Below are 27,207 nucleotides of genomic sequence, written 5' to 3' on the forward strand. Positions count from 1 at the left end.
GAGTAGTAGTATAATGGAGGAGTAGTATTATAATGGAGTAGTAGTAGTATAATGGAGGAGTAGTAGTATAATGGAGGAGTTGTATTGTAATGGAGTAGTAGTGTCATGGAGGAGTAGTAGTATAATGGAGGAGTTGTATTATAATGGAGTAGTAGTATAATGGAGGAGTAGTAGTGTCATGGATGAGTAGTAGTGTAATGGAAGAGTTGTATTATAATGGAGTAGTAGTATAATGGAGGAGTAGTAGTATAATGGAGGAGTAGTAGTATAATGGAGGAGTTGTATTATAATGGAGTAGTAGTGTAATGGAGGAGTAGTAGTATAATGGAGGAGTAGTAGTATAATGGAGGAGTAGTAGTGTAATGGAGGAGTAGTAGTATAATGGAGGAGTAGTAGTATAATGGAGGAGTAGTAGTGTAATGGAGGAGTAGTAGTATAATGGAGGAGTAGTAGTATAATGGAGTAGTAGTAGTATAATGGAGGAGTTGTATTATAATGGAGTAGTAGTGTAATGGAGGAGTAGTAGTATAATGGAGGAGTAGTAGTATAATGGAGTAGTAGTAGTATAATGGAGGAGTTGTATTATAATGGAGTAGTAGTATAATGGAGTAGTAGTATAATGGAGGAGTAGTAGTATAATGGAGGAGTTGTATTATAATGGAGTAGTAGTGTGATGGAGGAGTAGTAGTATAATGGAGGAGTAGTAGTATATTGGAGGAGTAGTAGTATAATGGAGTAGTAGTATAATGGAGGAGTAGTAGTATAATGGAGGAGTAGTAGTATAATGGAGGAGTAGTAGTATAATGTAGGAGTAGTAGTATAATGGAGGAGTTGTATTGTAATGGAGTAGTAGTGTCATGGAGGAGTAGTAGTATAATGGAGGAGTAGTAGTATAATGGAGTAGTAGTGTAATGGAAGAGTAGTAGTATAATGGAGGAGTTGTATTGTAATGGAGTAGTAGAGTAATGGAGGAGTAGTAGTATAATGGAGGAGTAGTAGTATAATGGAGGAGTAGTAGTATAATGGAGGAGTAGTAGTGGAGAAGTAGTAGTATAATGGAGGAGTAGTAGTATATTGGAGGAGTAGTAGTATAATGGAGTAGTAGTATAATGGAGTAGTAGTATAATGGAGGAGTAGTATTATAATGGAGTAGTAGTAGTATAATGGAGGAGTAGTAGTATAATGGAGGAGTTGTATTGTAATGGAGTAGTAGTGTAATGGAGGAGTAGTAGTATAATGGAGGAGTAGTAGTATAATGGAGTAGTAGTATAATGGAGTAGTAGTATAATGGAGGAGTAGTATTATAATGGAGTAGTAGTAGTATAATGGAGGAGTAGTAGTATAATGGAGGAGTTGTATTGTAATGGAGTAGTAGTGTCATGGAGGAGTAGTAGTATAATGGAGGAGTTGTATTATAATGGAGTAGTAGTATAATGGAGGAGTAGTAGTGTCATGGATGAGTAGTAGTGTAATGGAAGAGTTGTATTATAATGGAGTAGTAGTATAATGGAGGAGTAGTAGTATAATGGAGGAGTAGTAGTATAATGGAGGAGTTGTATTATAATGGAGTAGTAGTGTAATGGAGGAGTAGTAGTATAATGGAGGAGTAGTAGTATAATGGAGGAGTAGTAGTGTAATGGAGGAGTAGTAGTATAATGGAGGAGTAGTAGTATAATGGAGGAGTAGTAGTGTAATGGAGGAGTAGTAGTATAATGGAGGAGTAGTAGTATAATGGAGTAGTAGTAGTATAATGGAGGAGTTGTATTATAATGGAGTAGTAGTGTAATGGAGGAGTAGTAGTATAATGGAGGAGTAGTAGTATAATGGAGTAGTAGTAGTATAATGGAGGAGTTGTATTATAATGGAGTAGTAGTATAATGGAGTAGTAGTATAATGGAGGAGTAGTAGTATAATGGAGGAGTTGTATTATAATGGAGTAGTAGTGTGATGGAGGAGTAGTAGTATAATGGAGGAGTAGTAGTATATTGGAGGAGTAGTAGTATAATGGAGTAGTAGTATAATGGAGGAGTAGTAGTATAATGGAGGAGTAGTAGTATAATGGAGGAGTAGTAGTATAATGTAGGAGTAGTAGTATAATGGAGGAGTTGTATTGTAATGGAGTAGTAGTGTCATGGAGGAGTAGTAGTATAATGGAGGAGTAGTAGTATAATGGAGTAGTAGTGTAATGGAAGAGTAGTAGTATAATGGAGGAGTTGTATTGTAATGGAGTAGTAGAGTAATGGAGGAGTAGTAGTATAATGGAGGAGTAGTAGTATAATGGAGGAGTAGTAGTATAATGGAGGAGTAGTAGTGGAGAAGTAGTAGTATAATGGAGGAGTAGTAGTATATTGGAGGAGTAGTAGTATAATGGAGTAGTAGTATAATGGAGGAGTAGTAGTATAATGGAGGAGTAGTAGTATAATGGAGGAGTAGTAGTATAATGTAGGAGTAGTAGTATAAGGGAGGAGTTGTATTGTAATGGAGTAGTAGTAGTATAATGGAGGAGTAGTAGTATAATGGAGTAGTAGTGTAATGGAAGAGTAGTAGTATAATGGAGGAGTTGTATTGTAATGGAGTAGTAGAGTAATGGAGGAGTAGTAGTATAATGGAGGAGTAGTAGTATAATGGAGGAGTAGTAGTATAATGGAGGAGTAGTAGTATAATGGAGGAGTTGTATTGTAATGGAGTAGTAGTGTAATGGAGGAGTAGTAGTATAATGGAGGCGTAGTAATATAATGGAGTAGTAGTGTAATGGAGGAGTAGTAGTATAATGGAGGAGTAGTAGTATAATGGGGGAGTAGTAGTATAATGGAGGAGTTGTATTATAATGGAGTAGTAGTGTAATGGAGGAGTAGTAGTATAATGGAGGAGTAGTAGTATAATGGAGGAGTAGTAGTGTAATGGAGGAGTAGTAGTATAATGGAGGAGTAGTAGTATAATGGAGGAGTAGTAGTGTAATGGAGGAGTAGTAGTATAATGGAGGAGTAGTAGTATAATGGAGTAGTAGTAGTATAATGGAGGAGTTGTATTATAATGGAGTAGTAGTGTAATGGAGGAGTAGTAGTATAATGGAGGAGTAGTAGTATAATGGAGTAGTAGTAGTATAATGGAGGAGTTGTATTATAATGGAGTAGTAGTATAATGGAGTAGTAGTATAATGGAGGAGTAGTAGTATAATGGAGGAGTTGTATTATAATGGAGTAGTAGTGTGATGGAGGAGTAGTAGTATAATGGAGGAGTAGTAGTATATTGGAGGAGTAGTAGTATAATGGAGTAGTAGTATAATGGAGGAGTAGTAGTATAATGGAGGAGTAGTAGTATAATGTAGGAGTAGTAGTATAATGGAGGAGTTGTATTGTAATGGAGTAGTAGTGTCATGGAGGAGTAGTAGTATAATGGAGGAGTAGTAGTATAATGGAGTAGTAGTGTAATGGAAGAGTAGTAGTATAATGGAGGAGTTGTATTGTAATGGAGTAGTAGAGTAATGGAGGAGTAGTAGTATAATGGAGGAGTAGTAGTATAATGGAGGAGTAGTAGTGGAGAAGTAGTAGTATAATGGAGGAGTAGTAGTATATTGGAGGAGTAGTAGTATAATGGAGTAGTAGTATAATGGAGGAGTAGTAGTATAATGGAGGAGTAGTAGTATAATGGAGGAGTAGTAGTATAATGTAGGAGTAGTAGTATAATGGAGGAGTTGTATTGTAATGGAGTAGTAGTGTCATGGAGGAGTAGTAGTATAATGGAGGAGTAGTAGTATAATGGAGTAGTAGTGTAATGGAAGAGTAGTAGTATAATGGAGGAGTTGTATTGTAATGGAGTAGTAGAGTAATGGAGGAGTAGTAGTATAATGGAGGAGTAGTAGTATAATGGAGGAGTAGTAGTATAATGGAGGAGTAGTAGTATAATGGAGGAGTTGTATTGTAATGGAGTAGTAGTGTAATGGAGGAGTAGTAGTATAATGGAGGCGTAGTAATATAATGGAGGAGTTGTATTGTAATGGAGTAGTAGTGTAATGGAGGAGTAGTAGTATAATGGAGGAGTTGTATTGTAATGGAGTAGTAGTGTAATGGAGGAGTAGTAGTATAATGGAGGAGTAGTAGTATAATGGAGGAGTAGTAGTATAATGGAGTAGTAGTATAATGGAGGAGTAGTAGTATAATGGAGGAGTTGTATTATAATGGAGGCGTAGTAGTATAATGGAGGAGTTGTATTGTAATGGAGTAGTAGTGTAATGGAGGAGTAGTAGTATAATGGAGGAGTTGTATTGTAATGGAGTAGTAGTGTAATGGAGGAGTAGTAGTATAATGGAGGAGTAGTAGTATAATGGAGGAGTTGTAGTATAATGGAGGAGTAGTAGTATAATGGAGGAGTAGTAGTATAATGGAGGAGTAGTAGTATAATGGAGGAGTAGTATTATAATGGAGTAGTAGTAGTATAATGGAGGAGTAGTATTATAATGGAGGCGTAGTAGTATAATGGAGGCCGTAGTAGTATAATGGAGGAGTTGTATTGTAATGGAGGAGTAGTAGTATAATGGAGTAGTAGTATAATGGAGGAGTAGTAGTATAATGGAGGAGTAGTAGTATAATGTAGGAGTAGTAGTATAATGGAGGAGTTGTATTGTAATGGAGTAGTAGTGTCATGGAGGAGTAGTAGTATAATGGAGGAGTTGTATTATAATGGAGGAGTAGTATAATGGAGGAGTAGTAGTATAATGTAGGAGTAGTAGTATAATGGAGGAGTTGTATTGTAATGGAGTAGTAGTGTCATGGAGGAGTAGTAGTATAATGGAGGAGTTGTATTATAATGGAGTAGTAGTATAATGGAGGAGTAGTAGTATAATGGAGGAGTAGTATTATAATGGAGTAGTAGTAGTATAATGGAGGAGTAGTATTATAATGGAGGCGTAGTAGTATAATGGAGGAGTTGTATTGTAATGGAGGAGTAGTAGTATAATGGAGTAGTAGTATAATGGAGGAGTAGTAGTATAATGGAGGAGTAGTAGTATAATGTAGGAGTAGTAGTATAATGGAGGAGTAGTAGTATAATGTAGGAGTAGTAGTATAATGGAGGAGTTGTATTGTAATGGAGTAGTAGTGTCATGGAGGAGTAGTAGTATAATGGAGGAGTTGTATTATAATGGAGGAGTAGTATAATGGAGGAGTAGTAGTATAATGTAGGAGTAGTAGTATAATGGAGGAGTTGTATTGTAATGGAGTAGTAGTGTCATGGAGGAGTAGTAGTATAATGGAGGAGTTGTATTATAATGGAGTAGTAGTATAATGGAGGAGTAGTAGTATAATGTAGGAGTAGTAGTATAATGGAGGAGTCGTAGTATAATGTAGGAGTAGTAGTATAATGGAGTTGTATTGTAATGGAGTAGTAGTGTCATGGAGGAGTTGTATTATAATGGAGAGTAGTATAATGGAGGAGTAGTGTAATGGAGGAGTAGTATTGTAATGGAGTAGTAGTGTAATGGAGGAGTAGTATAATGGAGGAGTCGTATTGTAATGGAGTAGTAGTAGTATAATGGAGGAGTAGTAGTATAATGGAGGTAGTAGTATAATGGAGGAGTAGTAGTATAATGGAGGAGTAGTAGTATAATGGAGGAGTTGTATTATAATGGAGTAGTAGTAGTATAATGGAGTAGTAGTAGTATAATGGAGGAGTAGTAGTATAATGGAGGAGTAGTAGTATAATGGAGGAGTTGTATTATAATGGAGTAGTAAGTGTTAATGGAGGAGTAGTAGTATAATGGAGGAGTAGTAGTATAATGGAGGAGTAGTAGTGTAATGGAGGAGTAGTAGTATAATGGAGGAGTAGTAGTATATGGAGTAGTAGTAGTATAATGGAGGAGTTGTATTATAATGGAGTAGTAGTGTAATGGAGGAGTAGTAGTATAATGAAGGAGTAGTAGTATAATGGAGTAGTAGTAGTATAATGGAGGAGTTGTATTATAATGGAGTAGTAGTATAATGGAGTAGTAGTATAATGGAGGAGTAGTAGTATAATGGAGGAGTTGTATTATAATGGAGTAGTAGTGTGATGGAGGAGTAGTAGTATAATGGAGGAGTAGTAGTATAATGGAGGAGTAGTAGTATAATGGAGGAGTAGTAGTATAATGGAGGAGTAGTAGTATAATGGAGGAGTTGTATTGTAATGGAGTAGTAGTGTCATGGAGGAGTAGTAGTATAATGGAGGAGTAGTAGTATAATGGAGTAGTAGTGTAATGGAAGAGTAGTAGTATAATGGAGGAGTTGTATTGTAATGGAGGAGTAGTGTAATGGAGGAGTAGTAGTATAATGGAGGAGTAGTAGTATAATGGAGGAGTTGTATTATAATGGAGTAGTAGTGTAATGGAGGAGTAGTAGTATAATGGAGGAGTTGTATTGTAATGGAGTAGTAGTGTAATGGAGGAGTAGTAGTATAATGGAGGAGTAGTAGTATAATGGAGGAGTTGTAGTATAATGGAGGAGTAGTAGTATAATGGAGTAGTAGTATAATGGAGGAGTAGTAGTATAATGGAGGAGTAGTAGTATAATGGAGGAGTTGTATTGTAATGGAGGAGTAGTAGTATAATGGAGTAGTAGTATAATGGAGGAGTAGTAGTATAATGGAGGAGTAGTAGTATAATGTAGGAGTAGTAGTATAATGGAGGAGTAGTAGTATAATGTAGGAGTAGTAGTATAATGGAGGAGTTGTATTGTAATGGAGTAGTAGTGTCATGGAGGAGTAGTAGTATAATGGAGGAGTTGTATTATAATGGAGGAGTAGTATAATGGAGGAGTAGTAGTATAATGGAGGTCCTCTATCCTGACCACATACAGCCTACCTCTGGTCTGACAGGGTCCTCTATCCTGACCACACACAGCCTACCTCTGGTCTGACAGGACCTCTATCCTGACCACACACAGCCTACCTCTGGTCTGACAGGGTCCTCTATCCCAACCACACACAGCCTACCTCTGGTCTGACAGGGTCCTCTATCCTGACCACATACAGCCTACCTCTGGTCTGACAGGACCTCTATCCTGACCACACACAGCCTACCTCTGGTCTGACAGGGTCCTCTATCCCAACCACACACAGCCTACCTCTGGTCTGACAGGATCCTCTATCCCAACCACACAGACGGCCGTCAGCTCATTGAGGATGTCGTTCTCGTTGTCCCAGAGGGGTTCCGGGTCGCCAGGGAAGTCACGGTACGCCACGCAGATGGTCCGCAGCCCGTCACACGCCATCGGCTCGATCACCTTCTTCACCATCTCGTCCTTGTCCCGGGGACGGAACACCCGCGGCTCGCCTTCCTGGTTCAGGATCTTAGTGCACCTGGGGGGAAGGGGGGGGGGGGGGGGGGGGGGGGGGGTTAGAAAGGTCAGAGGTCAGGGGTGCCACAATTCGAAAACAAACACACGTAAAGCCTTGGGTAGATCAATGACGAACATCATCAATACAGTGTTTGTAGCTGCAATCAATCCCCCAAATCAACCACCTAGCTCCTTAGGGCCTCTGCTAAGGAGATCTGAGAGGATTGTAATCCCATGTCAGTTCTCAACTAGTGCATAGCGGGTAGAGCCTAGAGGGTAGAGCCTAGAGGGTAGAGCCTAGAGGGTAGAGCCTAGAGGGTAGAGCCTAGGGGGTAGAGCCTAGAGGGTAGAGGGTAGGGGGTAGAGCCTAGAGGGTAGAGCCTAGAGGGTAGAGCCTAGAGGGTAGAGCCTAGAGGGTAGAGCCTAGGGGGTAGAGCCTAGAGGGTAGAGGGTAGGGCGTAGAGTCTAGAGCCTAGGGGGTAGTGGGTAGAGACTAGAGGCTAGGGGGTAGAGCCTATAGGCTAGAGGGTAGAGCGTAGAGGCTAGGGGGTAGAGGCTACAGGGTAGAGGCTAGGGGGTAGAGCCTATTGGCTAGAGGGTAGAGTCTAGAGGGTAGAGGCTAGAGGCTAAGGGGTAGAGCCTAGTGGCTAGAGGGTAGAGCCTAGTGGCTAGAGGGTAGAGGCTAGAGCCCAGAGGGTAGAGTCTAGAGGGTAGAGCCTAGAAGGTAGAGGGCTAGAGCCTAGAGGGTAGAGCCTAGAGGGTAGAAGGTAGAGCCTAGAGACTAGAGCCTAGAAGGTAGAGCCTAGAGGGTAGAGCCTAGAAGGTAGAGGGCTAGAGCCTAGAGGGTAGAGCCTAGAGGCTGCTTTCCTTTCTGGATACAGCGCTGGAAACTGAAGACATCTATGGTATCACATCCAGCTGTTAACCACTCACTTCTTCAGGACGATCTCAGAGGCTCCCTTGCTGTACATCCTGAAGCTGCCGTCTGATAGTTTGATGACAGTGGACATGGACTTCCTGGCCGAGTTGAAGGTGTATACCTGGTACAATCAGAATTAGAATTCAGAATAAGAATTAGAGACAGAATTAGAGTTAGAGACAGAATTAGAGTTAGAGACAGAATTAGAGACAGAGTTAGAGTTAGACAGAATTAGAGACAAAATTAGAGTTAGACAGAATTAGAGTTAAAGACAGAATTAGAGACATAGAGTTAGAGACAGAATTAGAGTTAGAGACAGAATTAGAGTTAGAGACAGAATTAGAGTTAGAGACAGAATTAGAGACAGAATTAGAATTAGAGACAGAATTAGAGTTAGAGACAGAATTAGAGACAGAATTAGAGTAAGAGACAGAATTGGAGACATAATTAGAGTTAGAGACAGAATTGGAGACAGAATTAGAGTTAGAGACAGAATTAGAATTAGAGACAGAATTGGAGATTAGAATTAGAGACAGAAATCATCACCACCACCACCACTACAACCACCATCACCACCACTACAACCACCATCACCACCACTAGAACCACCATCACCACCACTACAACCACCACCACCACCACCACCACCACCACTACAACCACCACCACCATCACTACAACCACCACCACCACCACTACAACCACCACCACCACTACAACCACCACCACCACCACCACTACAACCACCATCACCACCACCATCACCACCACTACAACCACCATCACCACCACTACAACCACCATCACCACCACCATCACCACCACTACAACCACCATCACCACCACTACAACCACCATCACCACCACCATCACCACCACTACAACCACCATCACCACCACCATCACCACCACTACAACCACCATCACCACCACTACAACCACCATCACCACCACTACAACCACCATCACCACCACCACCATCACCACCATCACCACCACCACCACCACGACTACAACCATCACCACCACCACCACCACCATCACCACCACCACCACCATCACCACCACTACAACCATCACCACCACCATCACCACCACTACAACCATCACCACCACCACCACCATCATCACCACCACTACCACCCCCACCACCACCATCACCATCACCACCACCACTACCACCACCACCACCACTACAACCATCACCACCACCACCACCATCACCACTACAACCATCACCACCATCATCACCACCATCACCACCACCACCACCACAACCATCACCACCATCACCACCACCACCACCACCACCACTACAACCATCACCACCACCACCACCATCATCACCACCACCACCACCCCCACCACCACCATCACCATCACCACCACCACTACCACCACCACCACCACTACAACCATCACCACCACCACCACCACCACCACTACAACCATCACCACCACCACCACCATCACCACCACCACCACCATCACCACCATCACCACCATCACCACCACTACCACCATCACCATCACCACCACCACCACCATCACCACCACTACAACCATCACCACCACCACCACCATCACCACCACCACCACCATCACCACCATCACCACCATCACCACCACTACCACCATCACCACCATCACCACCATCACCACCACTACAACCATCACCACCACCACCACCACCACCACTACAACCATCACCACCACCACCACCATCACCACCACCACCACCATCACCACCATCACCACCACCACCACCATCACCACCATCACCACCATCACCACCACTACCACCATCACCACCATCACCACCATCACCACCACTACAACCATCACCACCACCACCACCACCACCACTACAACCATCACCACCACCACCACCACCACCACCACCACCACCACCATCACCACCACCACCACCACCACCACCATCACCACCATCACCACCATCACCACCACTACAACCATCACCACCACCACCACCACCACCACTACAACCATCACCACCACCACCACCATCACCACCATCACCACCATCACCACCACTACCACCATCACCACCACTACCACCACCACTACAACCATCACCACCACTACCACCACCACCATCACCACCACTACCACCACCACTACAACCATCACCACCACTACCACCACCACCATCACCACCATCACCACCACCACCACCATCACCACCATCACCACCATCACCACCACTACCACCATCACCACCACCACTACCACCACCACCATCACCATAAATAACCTAAACAATAAAGGTGTGTAGACCTTGTAGAGTTTCTCCTCTGGGATCTGGTTGCGGATGGGTTGGTAGTCTCTCTTCAGGTCCAGCACCAGGCCAAGCAGGCCACACTCTGTCTTGTTACCCACCTGCATGGGCAGACCACCCTCCTTGGTGGCAGGCTGGGGAGATGGAGAGAGGGACAGATACAGAACCATGGGGTGAGAAGTCAAAGTGTGTGTTTTGAGATTGACTACATTGTGAGGCTCCTCACAGGAAGAAGTGGAGGACCATCCTACTCAAGTCAATTTCAGATTTTTGTTGCAAATAATGAAACATTAAAAAAGTTATCCTTTTTAGTTAGAACTATACATCACCAAGTAAAGGATTAAAACACTGTTTTGCATTGAAGGTGTACAGTAGCCTCAACAGCCCTCTGTAGGGTAGCACCATGGTGTAGCCGGAGGACAGCTAGTTTCCGTCCTCCTCTGGGTACATTGACTTCAATACAAAACCTAGGAGACTCGTAGGCCTCACCCCCTTCCATAGACTTACACGGTAATTATGACAACTTCCAGAGGACGTCCTCCAACCAATCAAAACTTTTGCATTACGAACTGACATGTTGTCCATCCAATCATAGGACTAGGATCAGAGATTGAACCTAGAGGGGTGTATGGGAGTTCTATGTGTTGAGAAGCTTGGTGAGTTGGTGACATATTGGATAGAGATTGTGATTGTTGAGCATTTTTAGCATGTTATTAAATTCAAATGAGTTTCTTCAAACTACAGGAGATGGAGTTAGATTATATATTGTTTTCTTGGTTTTAGAGTTTATTTTTGTTTGGAGATAGTGTAATATATTTCAATTTGCTTGGCTAACTTTTGTAGCAAGTGCTAACGTTAGCTAGCTACCAGAGTGCAGTTTTCTCCTCCAAAATGGCTAGCCAACGCTAACAACAATGTAGTGGATGTTTACTGAAGAACTCCTTTCAATGCCCAGATCAGATTCAAGCTTCTTGAAAAATCATTGATCATGTAATGAACAAAGGTCTTTGTATTCAAACTACCACAAAACAACGAGAAGGTAAGAAGAAACAGGGTCACCAGAAGCTAATCGGCAAGAGTTGGCTTTTACTTAGGGATCACGATGAGAGAGAAAGTTCAGAAAACAAGGGCAACTACAAGGAGCTCGAAGAGGTAATTGAGCGTTATGATGCTTTACTTGTGTGAAAGGTCTGACAAGGAGGAGGCCATAGCTGGATATGTCTCCCTCTTCAATCTAGGGGTGACTGAAGCCTGTTTGATTGAAGCGGGGTACACGGGTCCCCCTCCTATCCCACTTCCATCCCCATCAATCTCTGCAGTTGGTTTCATTCCCTAAAGCCCAAGTCAGGCCTTTTACACTGGGAAGATGGATGGACAGATCAGGCCTTTCACACTGGGCAGATGGATGGACAGATCAGGCCTGTCTCACTGGGCAGATGGATGAACAGATCAGGCCTGTCTCACTGGGCAGACAGGGGTCCTGGGATAGACAGATCAGGCCTGTCTCACTGGTCAGACAGGGGTCCTGGGATGGACAGATCAGGCCTGTCTCACTGGGCAGACAGGCGTCCTGGGATGGACAGATCAGGCCTGTCTCACTGGGCAGACAGGGGTCCTGGAATGGACAGATCAGGCCTGTCTCACTGGGCAGACAGGAGTCCTGGAATGGACAGATCAGACCTGTCTCACTGGGCAGACAGGCGTCCTGGGATGGACAGATCAGGCCTGTCTCACTGGGCAGACAGGGGTCCTGGGATGGACAGATATCAGTCATTCACTTTTACGTGATATAATATCACATTACCTTACTTTGTGCTGTTTTGTTTTCAATCATAGTTTACTATGTCTCACCATTATTTCTCACCTTTATTTCTCATGAGTGTTCATGTTGATCAATATTTTGGCTATTCTGGCTGCTTGTAAATGATTAATTACATGTCTGATCAATACATACAATTCTGAACATATTGTAATTACTAACGATAATGCAGAGGCATCAATAAATTGTCCAGTTCTCTTGTTTTCATGTACATTCACTTACGTCTAAGCGTCTACGATGACTCAGGCTTTACTCATTCTGCTGAATTGAATACAGTGAACTGTATTCTGTAATTAGTTACACAACAGTAGAAATGCATTTGTGTATTACTGCTGTTTGTCTGATATCTAACAGTCCATGATCATCTCTGTTGACGTAATAAACACATTTAGCAGAGATAATGTGGTGAGACGGCCTACAGGGAGGAGGTGAGGGCCCTCGGAGTGTGGTGTCAGGAAAATAACCTCATACTCAACGTCAACAAAACTAAGGAGATGATTGTGGACTTCAGGAAACAGCAGAGGGAACACCCCCCTATCCACATCGATGGAACAGTAGTGGAGAGGGTACAAAGTTTTAAGTTCCTCGGCGTACACATCAAAGACAAACTGAATTGGTCCACCCACACAGACAGCATCGTGAAGAAGGCGCAGCAGCGCCTCTTCAACCTCAGGAGGCTGAAGAAATTCGGCTTGTCACCAAAAGCACTCACAAACTTCTACAGATGCACAATCGAGAGCATCCTGTCAGGCTGTATCACCGCCTGGTACGGCAACTGCTCCGCCCACAACCGTAAGGCTCTCCAGAGGGTAGTGAGGTCTGCACAACGCATCACCTGGGGCAAACTACCTGCCCTCCAGGACACGATGTCACAGGAAGGCCATAAAGATCATCAAGGACAACAACCACCCGAGCCACTGCCTGTTCACCCCGCTATCATCCAGAAGGCGAGGTCAGTACAGGTGCATCAAAGCTGGGACCGAGAGACTGAAAAACAGCTTCTATCTCAAGGCCATCAGACTGTTAAACAGCCACCACTAACATTGAGTGGCTGCTGCCAACACACTGTCAATGACACTGACTCAACTCCAGCCACTTTAATAATGGGAATTGATGGGAAATGATGTAAAATATATCACTAGCCACTTTAAACAATGCTACCTAATATAATGTTTACATACCCTACATTATTCATCTCATATGTATACGTATATACTGTACTCTATATCATCTACTGCATCCTTATGTAATACATGTATCACTAGCCACTTTAACTATGCCACTTGGTTTACATACTCATCTCATATGTATATACTGTACTCAATACCATCTACTGTATCTTGCCTATGCTGCTCTGTACCATCACTCATTCATATATCTTTATGTACATATTCTTTATCCCCGTACACTTGTGTCTATAAGGTAGTAGTTTTGGAATTGTTAGCTAGATTACTTGTTGGTTATTACTGCATTGTCGGAACTAGTCGGAACAAGCATTTCGCTACACTCTCACTAACATCTGCTAACCATGTGTATGTGACAAATAAAATTTGATTTGATTTGATTTGAGAGGTATACTATTTAACTGGTCATCAATGACATGTGGCAACAAGCACAAGGGGCGTTTCAAAGAGCTGTCAGTCAAGACGAGCTCATGAATATAAGCTCCCCGCCCACTCAGACTGTTCTTTCAGGCTTCCTGATAGAGATTACAAAAAAAAGGTACGATTTCTTTAAAATTCTGAGTATTTAGTAAAATAATATAATGTTTTGGTCATTCAAGGGATATTTTTACTTGGAAAATAAAATGACTGTGTGGGACCATGAGTTGTGGCCAGTAGTCTGTATGTAATATCAATATAGTACTAAGACGCTATAATGTCAGTCGTTACAGTAGTAAGGAGTGTTTCACATCTACATTAACCACATCATCTGATTATTTGTCTCTGCTGAAATTAAACCATCAAGTGATAATGGTTTAATTTCATAATTAGAAGAACAAAACTTCTCTCTTTCATAATTTCCTTAAACAATTAAAAGCTAATTTACCAACATTTTGGAAAATTGATATTTATTGTTTTGTAAAGAAAACTCTTCAAATATAATTGAGTTCAAAGATCTGACGACTGCAGCATCTTACAAGTGTATTGGTTTGGTGGCTAGTGGCTCTTGACCCCAACACTGCAGCATCCTACCATTTATTGTGGTTCTATGCTTTAAATTTGGAGATTTAAAGTGGAGATTTGAAGTGGAGATTTGTAGTGGAGATTTGAAGTGGAGATTTGTAGTGGAGATTTGCAGTGGAGATTTGAAGTGGAGATTTGTAGTGGAGATTTGTAGTGGAGATTTGTAGTGGAGATTTGTAGTGGAGATTTGTAGTGGAGATTTGAAGTGGAGGTTTGTAGTGGAGATTTGTAGTGGAGTGAAAAAGGTACCGGTAGGCTTAACCTTCATTTTGCAGGACAGAGGTTAGAGTTTTCAATGTGAAGGGCAAATACTCAAACAGTAGATAATGTCAGTTTGTATCGTGTTGGTCGAAACACAGGGCCACTTCAGCCACTCAGCGTTGTGATGTTGGCATCTGGGTTTAACAACAGCGTGCTGTTTTACACGTGTGTGTTAGCTAGCCATGACAAGGACAAGAGACAGCAGCACATACTGTCCTCTCCAATACTGTCACAGTGCCTCTTCGGATTTAGCTCTACTTCTGCAGAGACTCACTGTGTGTGCGTGTGTGTGCGTGTGCGCGTGCGTGTGTGTGTGTGTGGAGGACTCAGAGAGGATACATCAAAACACTGTGATTGTAATGTGAAGATGAGGCTGCTGGTTCTATCGTCCCCAGCCGTCAGCAGCACTGTCTATCACTGAGAAGGTGCTGTCACCGATGACACAGTCCTCTGCATAGTGTTGAATCTATCAGCCTCCATGATCCTCTGTCTGTCTCAAAATAATAATTATTCATATTAGCTGCCTTAGCCGTCTAAAAATAATTTCAAAAGCTTGCTAATGCGTGAACAGTATAATTGTTGTTTTATGTCTGTATCTCTGTAATGTATCTGTATCTACAGTATGTTACTGTATCTGTACTGTATCTATGCAAACAATAAGGACCACGATGGAAATAAGTCCCAGACTTTACTGTGCAATCCCATGTCATGTTTGAAATCTTGTGTACTGTATATATACTGTATGGGGTATTTATATCTGTGGCCGTGTGGAGCTACGAGTGGCGCAGCGGGTCTAAGGCACTGCATCTCAATTACAAGAGGTGTTACTACAGTCCCCGGTTCGAATCCAGGGCTGTATCACATCCGGCCGTGATTGGGAGTCCCGTAGGGCGGCGCACAATTGGCCCAGCGTTGTCCGGGTTTTGGCCGGGGGGGGTTAGGCCGTCATTGTAAATAAGAATTTGTTCTTAACTGACTTGCCTAGTTAAATAAAGGTTCTAGAATGAGTGTTCTAGGATGAAGGTTCTAGAATGAGTGTTCTAGAATGAGTGTTGGAATTTGGTAACGTGTCTGTGCGTGGGTAGGCTACAATGACTGTGTGCCTCCTAATATGGACATCCAAGTCTGTTCCTGTACATGGTTATTTGAAAATGTTCAAACAATCATGTAGGATCCTGTTGACGGTTAGAAGCACAGGCATGCAGCCAGCCTAAGGAGACAGTATTATAGAAAGAGAAAAAATAACATTTCAATACATTTTTAGATGTGTCTTTCATGGGGAGAATGGTGTGAAGGAAGAGTTACAGTCCATATCAGACCATTGGTGCTGGTTGACAACTTAATTGTTTATACAGAACCAGTCAAAAGTTTGGACACATCTACTCATTCAAGGGTTTTTTCTTTATTTTTACTATTTTCTACATTGTAGAATAATAGTGAAGACATCAAAACTATGAAATAACACATATGGAATCATGTAGTAACCAAAAAAGTGTTAAACAAATCAAAATATATTTTATATTTGAGATTCTTCAAAGGAGCCACCCTTTGCCTTGATGACAGATTTGCACACTACCCACCCTCTAAGACACCTACAGCACTCGATGTCACAAGAAAGCCAAAAAGATCATCAAGGACATCAACCACCCGAGCCACTGCCTGTTCACCCCGCTGTCATCCAGAAGGCGAGGTCAGTACAGGCGCATCAAAGCTGGGACCGAGAGACTGAAAAACAGCTTCTATCTCATGGCCATCAGACTGTTAAACAGCCATCACTAGCACATTAGAGGCTGCTGCCTATAGGCATAGACTAGAAATCACTGGCCACTTTAAGGAATGGAACACTAGTCTCTTTAATAATGTTTACATATCTAGCATTACTCATCTCATATATATATACTGTATTCTATACTATTCTACTGTATCTGTCTATGTATTATCTCATATATATATACTGTATTCTATACAATTCTACTGTATCTGTCTATGTATTATCTCATATATATATATACTGTATTCTATACTATATTCTACTATATCTGTCTATGTATTATCTCATATGTATATACTGTATTCTATACTATATTCTACTGTATCTGTCTATGTATTATCTCATATGTATATACTGTATTCTATACTATTCTACTGTATCTTAATACGTTCCACTCTGACAACGCTCGTCCATATACACTGCCGTTCAAAAGTTTGGAGTCATTTAGAAATGTCCTTGTTTTTGAAAGAAAAGCACATTTCTTGACCATTAAAATAACATAAAATTGATCAGAAATACAGTGTAGGTATTGTTCATGTTGTAAATTACTATTGTAACTGGAAACGGCTGATTTCTTTATGGAATATCTACATAGGTGTACAGAGGCCCATAATCAGCAACCATCACTCCTGTGTTCCAATGGCACGTTGTCGTAGCAGAATCAGAATTAGTTAGGTAACATAGATAAATAAGATGTTTTATTAGTTAGTATGGCAGTGAACCATTGTATGTCCCCTCTGATGTTGCATTAATCTTGTCTTAGTATTTGACCTAGAGGCTCACTCCCCTCCGTGAGCTTGTCCAGGAGGGGGGAGAAGAGGTGTTAATATATATATGTCATTGGATGAGGTAATGTTTTGGTACTATGAAGTACCAAGAACGAGAAGTAGAACCTCTTCTTAGAGAGCAAACTGAATGATCATTTATAGCTAATTCTATCTGGCTATGGGATACTCCTCTCTCAAGTAAAAGGCCCTTTGTGAAGTTTCTGAGATCTGTGGTTCGTCATGTAAGTTGAGAGGGGTGTATCTTGGCTATAAAATATATTTTATATTCTCTTATAGAAACTCTCAGAATTAATTTATCGATACTGAATTGATCTGAGAGTCAAAGGGCTATGGTGAAGCTCATATAATTAAAGATTAAGTTTAAAATTTAACTCTGACTTGTGTGTGGTTTGTAAACACTCCTCATTTAGTAATACAGGAAATTACCACGACAACATTGTGTTAGCTAATCCAAGTTTATCATTTTTAAAGGCTAACTGATCATAAGAAAACCCTTTTGCAATTATGTTAGCACATCTGAAAACTGTTGTTCTGATTAAAGAAGCAATAAAACTGTCCTTCTTTAGACTAGTTGAGTATCTGGAGCATCAGCATTTGTGGGTTCGAATACATGCTCAAAATGGCCAGAAACAAAGCACTTTCTTCTGAATCTCGTCAGTCTAGTTCTAAGACATGAAGGCTATTCCATGCGAATAATTACCAAGAAACTGAAGATCTCGTACAACAATGTGCACTACTCCCTTCACAGAACACAGCAAACTGGCTCTAACCAGAATAGAAAGAGGAGTGGGAGGCCCCGGTGCACAACTGAGCAAGAGGACAAGTACATTAGAGTGTCTAGTTAAAGAAACAGATGCCTCACAAGTCCTCAACTGGCAGCTTCATTAAATAGTACCAGTCTCAACGTCAACAGTGAAGAGGCGACTACATTTAGGCAGAGTTCCTCCCCATCTTAATCTTTTCTTTTTATTGGCCAGTCTGAGATATGGCCTTTTCTTTGCAACTCTGCTTAGAAGGAAGTTTACCATTCATATTACTATAGACTATTACCATTCAAATTACTATATCATTTTACCATTCGTATTACTATATAATTTTACCATTCATATTACTATAGAAGTTTACCATTCAAAATACTATAGACTGTTACCATTCAAATTACTATAGAATTTTACCACTAATATTACTATACAATTACTATAGACCACGTGGTAATGGTCAGACAACAACACAATTAGCCTGGGATCTAGACCACGTGATAATGGCAAGACAACAACAAGATTAGCCTGGGATCTAGACCACGTGGTAATGGCCAGGCAACAACACAATTAGCCTGGGATCTAAAACAAGTAGTAATGGCCAGACAACAACACAATTAGCCTGGGATCTAGACCACGTGGTAATGGCCAGACAACAACAAAATTAGCCTGGGATCAAGACCATGTGGTAATGGCCAGACAAGAACACAATTAGCCTGGGTTCTAGACCATGTGGTAATGTTCAGGCAGTAAAGCACCAACTTCTCTTTCTACTACTAACAAGAAAAGGACCAATCCATCTTCAGAGGATATGTTAGTCTGCCCTCTCTCAGTCTGATTCCCCAATGCTCTACCGCTGACACCGTCCTGTCTGGTATGAATGTTCTGTAGTCACACCGCTGACACCGTCCTGTCTGGTATGAATGTCCTGTAGTCACACCGCTGACACCGTCCTGTCTGGTATGAATGTCCTGTAGTCACACCGCTGACACCGTCCTGTCTGGTATGAATGTTCTGTAGTCACACTGCTGACACAGTCCTGTCTGGTGTGAATGTCCTGTAGTCACACCGCTGACACCGTCCTGTCTGGTATGAATGTCCTATAGTCACACCGCTTACACCGTCCTGTCTGGTATGAATGTTCTGTAGTCACACCACTAACACCGTCCTGTCTATCCACGTAGTCATCAATGATTCAGCCTGGCCTAGGAGACTAGATTATTACAGCGTTTGAGTTGGCTGCTCCAGCCACTCCGTCCTGTCTAGCCATTGACCCCTGAGGTCAGAGCAGGTTACAGAGCAGATGGGAAACAGGAGACAACCTAAGGCCAGGCTCAGAGTTCAGAATACAAATTAACACAATAAGAGTCAGGATATCAATCATCACCTCTGACCCCTAACAGTAAACCCCAGGTTCTATTTCAGAAGAGAATCAAATCAAATCAAATCAAATGTATTTATATAGCCCTTCGTACATCAGCTGATATCTCAAAGTGCTGTACAGAAACCCAGCCTAAAACCCCAAACAGCAAGCAATGCAGGTGTAGAAGCACGGAATCATCACCTCTGACCCCCTAACAGTAAACCTCAGGTTCTATTTCAGAAGAGAATCATCACCTCTGACCCCCTACACCTCACTGCAGCTAGCTGCATCCCAGAGGCTTCAGAACCTCACAGCTAGAACAATGTACATTTTGAGGACAAACTCAACCTCTACAAAGATAGCACGGGGTATGCATTTAGGACATCCTCAGCTTAACTCAGTCTCAGAACCCCACTCTGCAGGCCCTTTGAGGCCTCATCCTGTTCTGACTGGCTCAATGAGCTGAGAGAGGAGGATCTCAGTTTACATAATGGCTCTGGTCTCTCTAGACTGCCAAAGAAGGCTTTGATAACGACACAGAGAAAAGCCTGTAATATTTCAGATTCCTCTTAAACTGGCGTCAGTCAGCAGGGATCTAACTATTGTTCTGTACGCACACCAAATGACTCCTTCTCCTACAAGCCTCTGGTTCCCACAGTCTGCCCAGCAACTAACATAACTACATCCCCCAGAGGTCTCTATGTATCTGTTCTGTTGGAAATCCATCCCCCAGTATCCTATGCTTCTCTCAGTACCAGGAGGACTCTTATTCTGTTCCTTCATCCAACTCCATCCCCTAGAAACCCTTGCTTCCCACAGCTGCCCAGAAACCAAGATGACTCCATACCTCAGAGGCCTCTGTTGTTCTGTTCTGTTAGAACTCCATCCCCCAGAAGCCTCTGCTTTCCCCAGCCTGCATAGCACCAGTAGGACTGTCTTGATAACAGGATATTATGTAATCGCTGGTGTGGACTGAGTCATCACATGATAGAGAATCTCTGACTCTCTCTTTCTTTCTGTCTGTTTGTCTGTCTGTCTGTACATCTGTCTGTCTGTCTGTCTGTCTGTCTGTCTGTCTGTCTGTCTGTCTGTCTGTCTGTCTGTCTGTCTGTCTGTCTGTCTGTCTGTCTGTCTGTCTGTCTGTCTGTCTGTCTGTCTGTCTGTCTGTCTGTCTGTCTGTCTGTCTGTCTGTCTGTCTGTCTGTCTGTCTGTCTGTACGTCTGTCTGTCTGTCTGTCTGTCTGTCTGTCTGTCTCCCTCTCTCTCTGCATCTATCTCTGTCTTCTAAACCACCTTGAAAAATTATGTCTGAAAGTTTTTGTGCGGTTTGGGTGATTGATATGTAGAGTAAGTTTATAATTAATTTCCTCGTCCCAAATCCATCCCACTAACTGAGGAAATATACTTCTTCCTTTTCTCAACGCAGGAAGTTGTCCTACTTTTACATTTCCTGTATACTGTTGTGTAAGAATGAGGTGTACACTACTTTAGACCAGGCCCATAGGGAATAGGTTGCCATTTGGGATGTAAAATACTGTTTATGAAGAAAAGGCAGCAGGCAGAAAAATAGGAAACAGATTTTAAACTATGAACTATGAAATAGACCGTTTTTTTTGTTTATAGACTCAGACACGTACATCCTCTACCCTGTCTATTATTATCTATAGTATTCTGAGTTCATGTGGGTTCGTTCTCTCTGTGAACAGGTTCTATTAACTCTACCAGGTTACCAGTGGGATATACTACAATACAAAGTAGGATCAATGAGTTAGCCAGCTAACTTGCCCAAATATTCATTAAATATTTTTTAACATTTTTTTTTTAGGAAGATAAGCTGAAAATTGACATGGTCTAATTGAATCAAGAACCAAAAACGTATATCCAAGTTTTTTTCTTTTTTTAAACAAATCAGAGAATCAATAGTTATTTCTGGCTAACTCATTGATCCTGCTTTGTAGTATATCTCTCAGGCTGAGAAACTGCTCTCCAGACCAGACTACTGTTGGGCGACAGGCTGGTTTGATGTACGATGCCAAATCTTTAATTAAGGAGATTAACATTATAAATCTGGTTCACTAATTAAACCAACTAGCATTTTACTACTTCCTCATCTGAGTTCATTCCTCCACAGACTAGTGGCTAGAGCTCAACTTGTGTTTTTCTAGATAAACAACACCAACAACAAAAACAACAGCAACATCAGCAACAACAACAACAGCAACAACAACAGCAGCAACAACAGCAGCAACAGCAACAACACCAACAGCAACAACAACAGCAACAGCAACAACAACAACAGCAGCAACAACAGCATCAACATCAACAACAACAGAAACAACAACAGCAGCAGCAACAACAACAGAAACAACAACAGCAGCAGCAACAACAACATCAACAACAACAGAAACAACAACAGCAGCAGCAACAACAACAACAACAACAGTAACAGTAACAGCAACAACAACATTTACCGGTAATTCTCGTAACCCAGAACTAAATGTTGAATGTGCAGACCGTAATTAATAGGCTGTATCTGGTTATTATGACATGTCTGAAAAAGCTGTGTCTCATTCAGGAATGTAGGTCATTACTTCCATTCATTATGTTCGTTTCTAAAGCATGTCAATGATTATATTTGAAAATAGGACTCTGCACCTTTAGGACAAACCTTCCAGAAGACATATAGACACGGCTACAGAAAGCAACTTTAGGACAAACCTTCCAGAAGACATATAGACATGGCTACAGTAAGCAACTTTAGGACAAACCTTCCAGAAGAGAGATAGACACGGCTACAGTAAGCAACTTTAGGACAAACCTTCCAGAAGAGAGATAGACACGGCTACAGTAAGCACCTTTAGGACAAACCTTCCAGAAGACATATAGACACGGCTACAGTAAGCACCTTTAGGACAAACCTTCCAGAAGAGAGATAGACATGGATACAGTAGCCAAGACAAATGCTAGCTGTCCTTTTGGGGCTTTCATTGTGCAGACTGTCAACAGCAGCCAGCAAATTGCTAGTTTGTTCACTTTTGAAGGTTTGTAAATTACTTTCCCTAAAATAAATATGCTCAGCAAGTAGATGGCTCTTAATTTCACTCTGGACAGCTCCCGTGTGGTGTCTGAAGGTATTAACTCATGTACTGCTCGAGAAGTTGAGACTCGCAGGAGTGGTGGTGCTTGAATGAACGACCAGTCGTTGCTCAAATACGCATGTAGCCTTCAGTGGTTTTCAATGGTAGACTGTGGTTTTCAATGGTAGACTGTGGTTTTCAATGGTAGACTGTGGTTTTCAATGGTAGACTGTGGTATTCAATGGTAGACTGTGGTTTTCATTGGTAGACTGTGGTTTTCAATGGTAGACTGTGGTTTTCAATGGTAGACTGTGGTTTTCAATGGTAGACTGTGGTATTCAATGGTAGACTGTGGTTTTCATTGGTAGACTGTGGTTTTCAATGGTAGACTGTGGTTTTCAATGGTAGACTGTGGTTTTCAATGGTAGACTGTGGTTTTCAATGGTAGACTGTGGTTTTCAATGGTAGACTGTGGTTTTCAATGGTAGACTGTGGTTTTCAATGGTAGACTGTGGTTTTCAATGGTAGACTGTGGTTTTCAGTGGTAGACTGTGGTTTTCAGTGGTAGACTGTGGTTTTCAATGGTAGACTGTGGTTTTCAATGGTAGACTGTGGTTTTCAATGGTAGACTGTGGTTTTCAATGGTAGACTGTGGTTTTCAATGGTAGACTGTGGTTTTCAATGGTAGACTGTGGTTTTCAATGGTAGACTGTGGTTTTCAATGGTAGACTGTGGTTTTCAATGGTAGACTGTGGTTTTCAATGGTAGACTGTGGTTTTCAATGGTAGACTGTGGTTTTCAATGGTAGACTGTGGTTTTCAATGGTAGACTGTGGTTTTCAATGGTAGACTGTGGTTTTCAATGGTAGACTGTGGCTTTCAATGGTAGACTGTGGTTTTCAATGGTAGACTGTGGTTTTCAATGGTAGACTGTGGTTTTCAATGGTAGACTGTGCTTTTCAATGGTAGACTGTGCTTTTCAATGGTAGACTGTAGTTTTCAATGGTAGACTGTGGTTTGCAATGGTAGACTGTGCTTTTCAATGGTAGACTGTGCTTTTCAACGGTAGACTGTGGTTTTCAATGGTAGACTGTGGTTTTCAATGGTAGACTGTGGTTTTCAATGGTAGACTGTGCTTTTCAATGGTAGACTGTGCTTTTCAATGGTAGACTGTGCTTTTCAATGGTAGACTGTGGTTTTCAATGGTAGACTGTGGTTTTCAATGGTAGACTGTGGTTTTCAATGGTAGACTGTGGTTTTCAATGGTAGACTGTGGTTTTCAATGGTAGACTGTGGTTTTCAATGGTAGACTGTGCTTTTCAATGGTATACTGTGCTTTTCAATGGTAGACTGTGGTTTTCAATGGTAGACTGTGCTTTTCAATGGTAGACTGTGCTTTTCAATGGTAGACTGTGGTTTTCAATGGTAGACTGTGCTTTTCAATGGTAGACTGTGCTTTTCAATGGTAGACTGTGCTTTTCAGTGGTAGACTGTGGTTTTCAATGGTAGACTGTGGTTTTCAATGGTAGACTGTGGTTTTCAATGGTAGACTGTGGTTTTCAATGGTAGACTGTGGTTTTCAATGGTAGACTGTGGTTTTCAATGGTAGACTGTGACAAGAGCAGGTAGATGTTGAACTGGAATGCAAAAAAATGCGCAGAACAATTACTGACGAGATCCACTGGCCCGGCATGTTTACTGGCCCCAGACAGCAGACTGTGAAACTAGCAGTGTTTCCCTGTCATGGCTGGCTTTGTGACTGACAGGCGCCTGTCCTATCAATAGATCGCTAGAAGACGCATATCTGTAAGGGAATTGAAAAGTAGTCTAGTTAATTTAAAGCGGCAATATCTAACTTTTTGGGGTGACCCACTGAATTCACGTAGAAATGTGTTCTTATAGATCTGTCAGTCTCATTGAAAGCAAGTCTAAAATGCTGTAGTTATGTTCTGTATGCACTATTTCTATGCTTCCCGTTCTCATGTTTAGTTTTTGTCCACCAGCTTCAAACAGAAGAAAATGCAATATCCTTTATTATAGAAAATATATTTCCAAACAGAACAATGATTGTCAACACTTGTTTTGACACATACTGTAAACTGAAATGAGGCAAACTATTAGAATTGTAGCAACCAGGAAATGGTGGAGTGATTTCTGCATGCACCATCTTTAAATGTAAAAAAGCAGTTGGCTGAAAATGAGTCTGTAATCGACTGTGTAACCGACAGCCGGCATCGATCTTACCAGTATCTTGGCATAGGAGCAGGCTGTATTAAGTAGTACTAGTTTCATAGTATCTTACCAGTAACTTGGTATAGGAGCAGGCTGTATTAAGTAGTACTAGTTTCATAGTATCTTACCAGTAACTTGGTATAGGAGCAGGCTGTATTAAGTAGTATTAGTTTCATAGTATATCTTACCAGTATCTTGGTGGTAATACTGCAGTGTGTGTGTTGTATCTTACCAGTATCTTGGTGGTGTAGGCGCTGTTGAGGGAGATGGCATTGACCAGTATGTCCAGAGACTTGGCAGTCAGCGCTCCGGGGTCTGGTATCTCCTTATAGTGGACGTCTCCAACGTAGCACGCTACGGCCGTCATGCGGTTGGTGGTCAGAGTGCCAGTCTTGTCGGAGCAGATGGCCGTGGCGTTCCCCATCGTCTCACACGCATCAAGGTGGCGAACCAGGTTATTGTCTTTCATCATTTTCTGTTGAGGAAATATCCACTAAGCTTCACAACAACCTCAACAGAAAAGATACTAACTAGAACCCAGAAAACATTCTAAAATTATGTGTTGAACTATGTTGCATATTTGGATACAGATTCATGGATTGCTAAATAAAATGCCCACAAGGTTTCCAGAACATATGTTAGGTCTAATTAATATATAATTAATGATTAATATATTAATGAATACCGTCCAGTTTGTGGTGATGATTATAGAGTGTTTGTATACAACATTTGCCTGATGTTTCAATAATGTTCCTAGAACACATTTAATCACATTTAATAATTGTGATTTAATAATTATTTTAAAGGTTCACAGAATGTTTCATTAAGATGTGGGAACTGTCTGGTGGGAACATTGGGGGGACATCACAAAAGTTATTCTCCCAAAATACCAAAAAACGTTCCAGTTGTAGGTATGATTCTACAATGTTTATTTTAGGGCGCAAAAACATGAATCTGATGTTACAAAGAACGTTCTCAGAACACATTTATTCTGTTCTTTAAAAGGTTCCCAGAATGTTTAATTAAGTTGTGGGAACGTTGTGTGGGTATGACAAAATATATGTTCTCAAAACACAAAACAAATGTTAATTTGTGCAGATTAAAACAATGTTTCTATTAGGTTGCAACAAGAATGTTCCCAGAACAAAGGTTTTCATGTTCTTCCAAAGTTCCTAAAACATTTTTGTTAGTTTGCGGGAACATTGTGGGGATAAGAGATATGTTCCCAAAACACTAAAACTGTCTAGTTTTGCTGTCATTCACATCATGTTTGTATCAAGGTGCACAAAACATACATTTGATGTTGCAAGAGTTTTGGCAGAACAACGTTTCTGAGGTCATTAAAGGTTCCCAGAACATTTAATTAGGTTGTTTGGAAAAGTGTGGGTACATTTCCAGAGATGGGTTTCCAAATCACAAAATATGCTCAGTTGTGAGGGAATTCCTACACTGTTTAAGTTAGGTAGCACAACGCATTCCCTTAATGTTGTAAGAATGACATGTCTGTTTTAATGATGTTCATAGCATGTTTGTTTTAGGTTTAATATAATATTCATTTGATGTTTACAACAATATACTGTTTACCTTGTCTTTGAGGTTTCTCAGAACATTTCAAGAACATTTAAAAAAATATATATATCTTTAAGTTATAACTAATATTATTAAAAAACTGATTGGAATTCATCCCCATGATGTTTCCCTCCAGATTTAACGGCAGTTCACATTTGAATACTGGTGAAATAAAAAAAATATTCTATAACCATGGTTCATTAAATACATTTAAAATTGAGCCTCAGATAAAAATGTCTAAAATAGAGAGGATGTCCAGATGGAATAAAAATCAGAAATGTAGAATTTAGACTAACTGTTAAAAAAATATATATATTTAAAAACGTAAAACTTTTTTTAAAAACGCACCTAATATACCGGTCAAAAGTTTTAGAACTCCTACTTTTTGTTTGCAGACCTCATTCAACGGTTTGTCTTTATTTTCACTATCATTACTACACAGGAAATGGTTTACTCTTATCTAGGCAGATAGATAGATAGCAGACATATCTGTTCAGTGTGAAAACTACACATCCTTTCCCCTTGTCCTCCTGGTAATAATACCGTCTGGCTGTGTTGGGCTAACAAGAGTTGTGTCCTGAGTGGCTCAGTGTACAGGACTGTTAGCAGGGTTCTAAAACTGCGTATTTCCTACTTTGAGACGCTTGACATGATCCCCCCCCCTGTCTTATTTTTCATGATCTGAACAGAAAAAGTGGTCCTAGATCAGCACTCATAGTCTCGGATACCTTGTAAATATGGGCCCAGAAGTGTTGGTGAAAAACCCAGTATATCCCTGAAGCTGGTTGAGAGAATGCAAATATTGTGCAAAGCTGTCATCAATACAAAGAGTGGCTATATAAAATATGTTTTGATTAGTT

General features: G+C 41.2%; 1 protein-coding gene across 8 annotated transcripts in view; it reads right to left on the reverse strand.

The window, feature by feature from the left end:
• Window positions 1-27,207, reverse strand: part of LOC109881588 (plasma membrane calcium-transporting ATPase 2) — a 247,987-nt gene that overhangs the window by 49,318 nt on the left and 171,462 nt on the right. For all 8 annotated transcript variants that reach the window (XM_031828360.1, XM_031827317.1, XM_031830468.1 and 5 more), the window contains 4 exons: window positions 25,011-25,253; window positions 10,525-10,659; window positions 8,241-8,347; window positions 7,095-7,329 (listed from right to left, as the gene is read on the reverse strand). In XM_031828360.1, coding sequence (XP_031684220.1) covers window positions 7,095-7,329; window positions 8,241-8,347; window positions 10,525-10,659; window positions 25,011-25,253 — 720 coding nt within the window. The remainder of the gene's footprint in view (window positions 1-7,094; window positions 7,330-8,240; window positions 8,348-10,524; window positions 10,660-25,010; window positions 25,254-27,207) is intronic.

This window comes from Oncorhynchus kisutch, linkage group LG1 (genome assembly GCF_002021735.2).
Source record: "Oncorhynchus kisutch isolate 150728-3 linkage group LG1, Okis_V2, whole genome shotgun sequence".
Taxonomy (NCBI): Eukaryota; Metazoa; Chordata; class Actinopteri; order Salmoniformes; family Salmonidae; genus Oncorhynchus; species Oncorhynchus kisutch.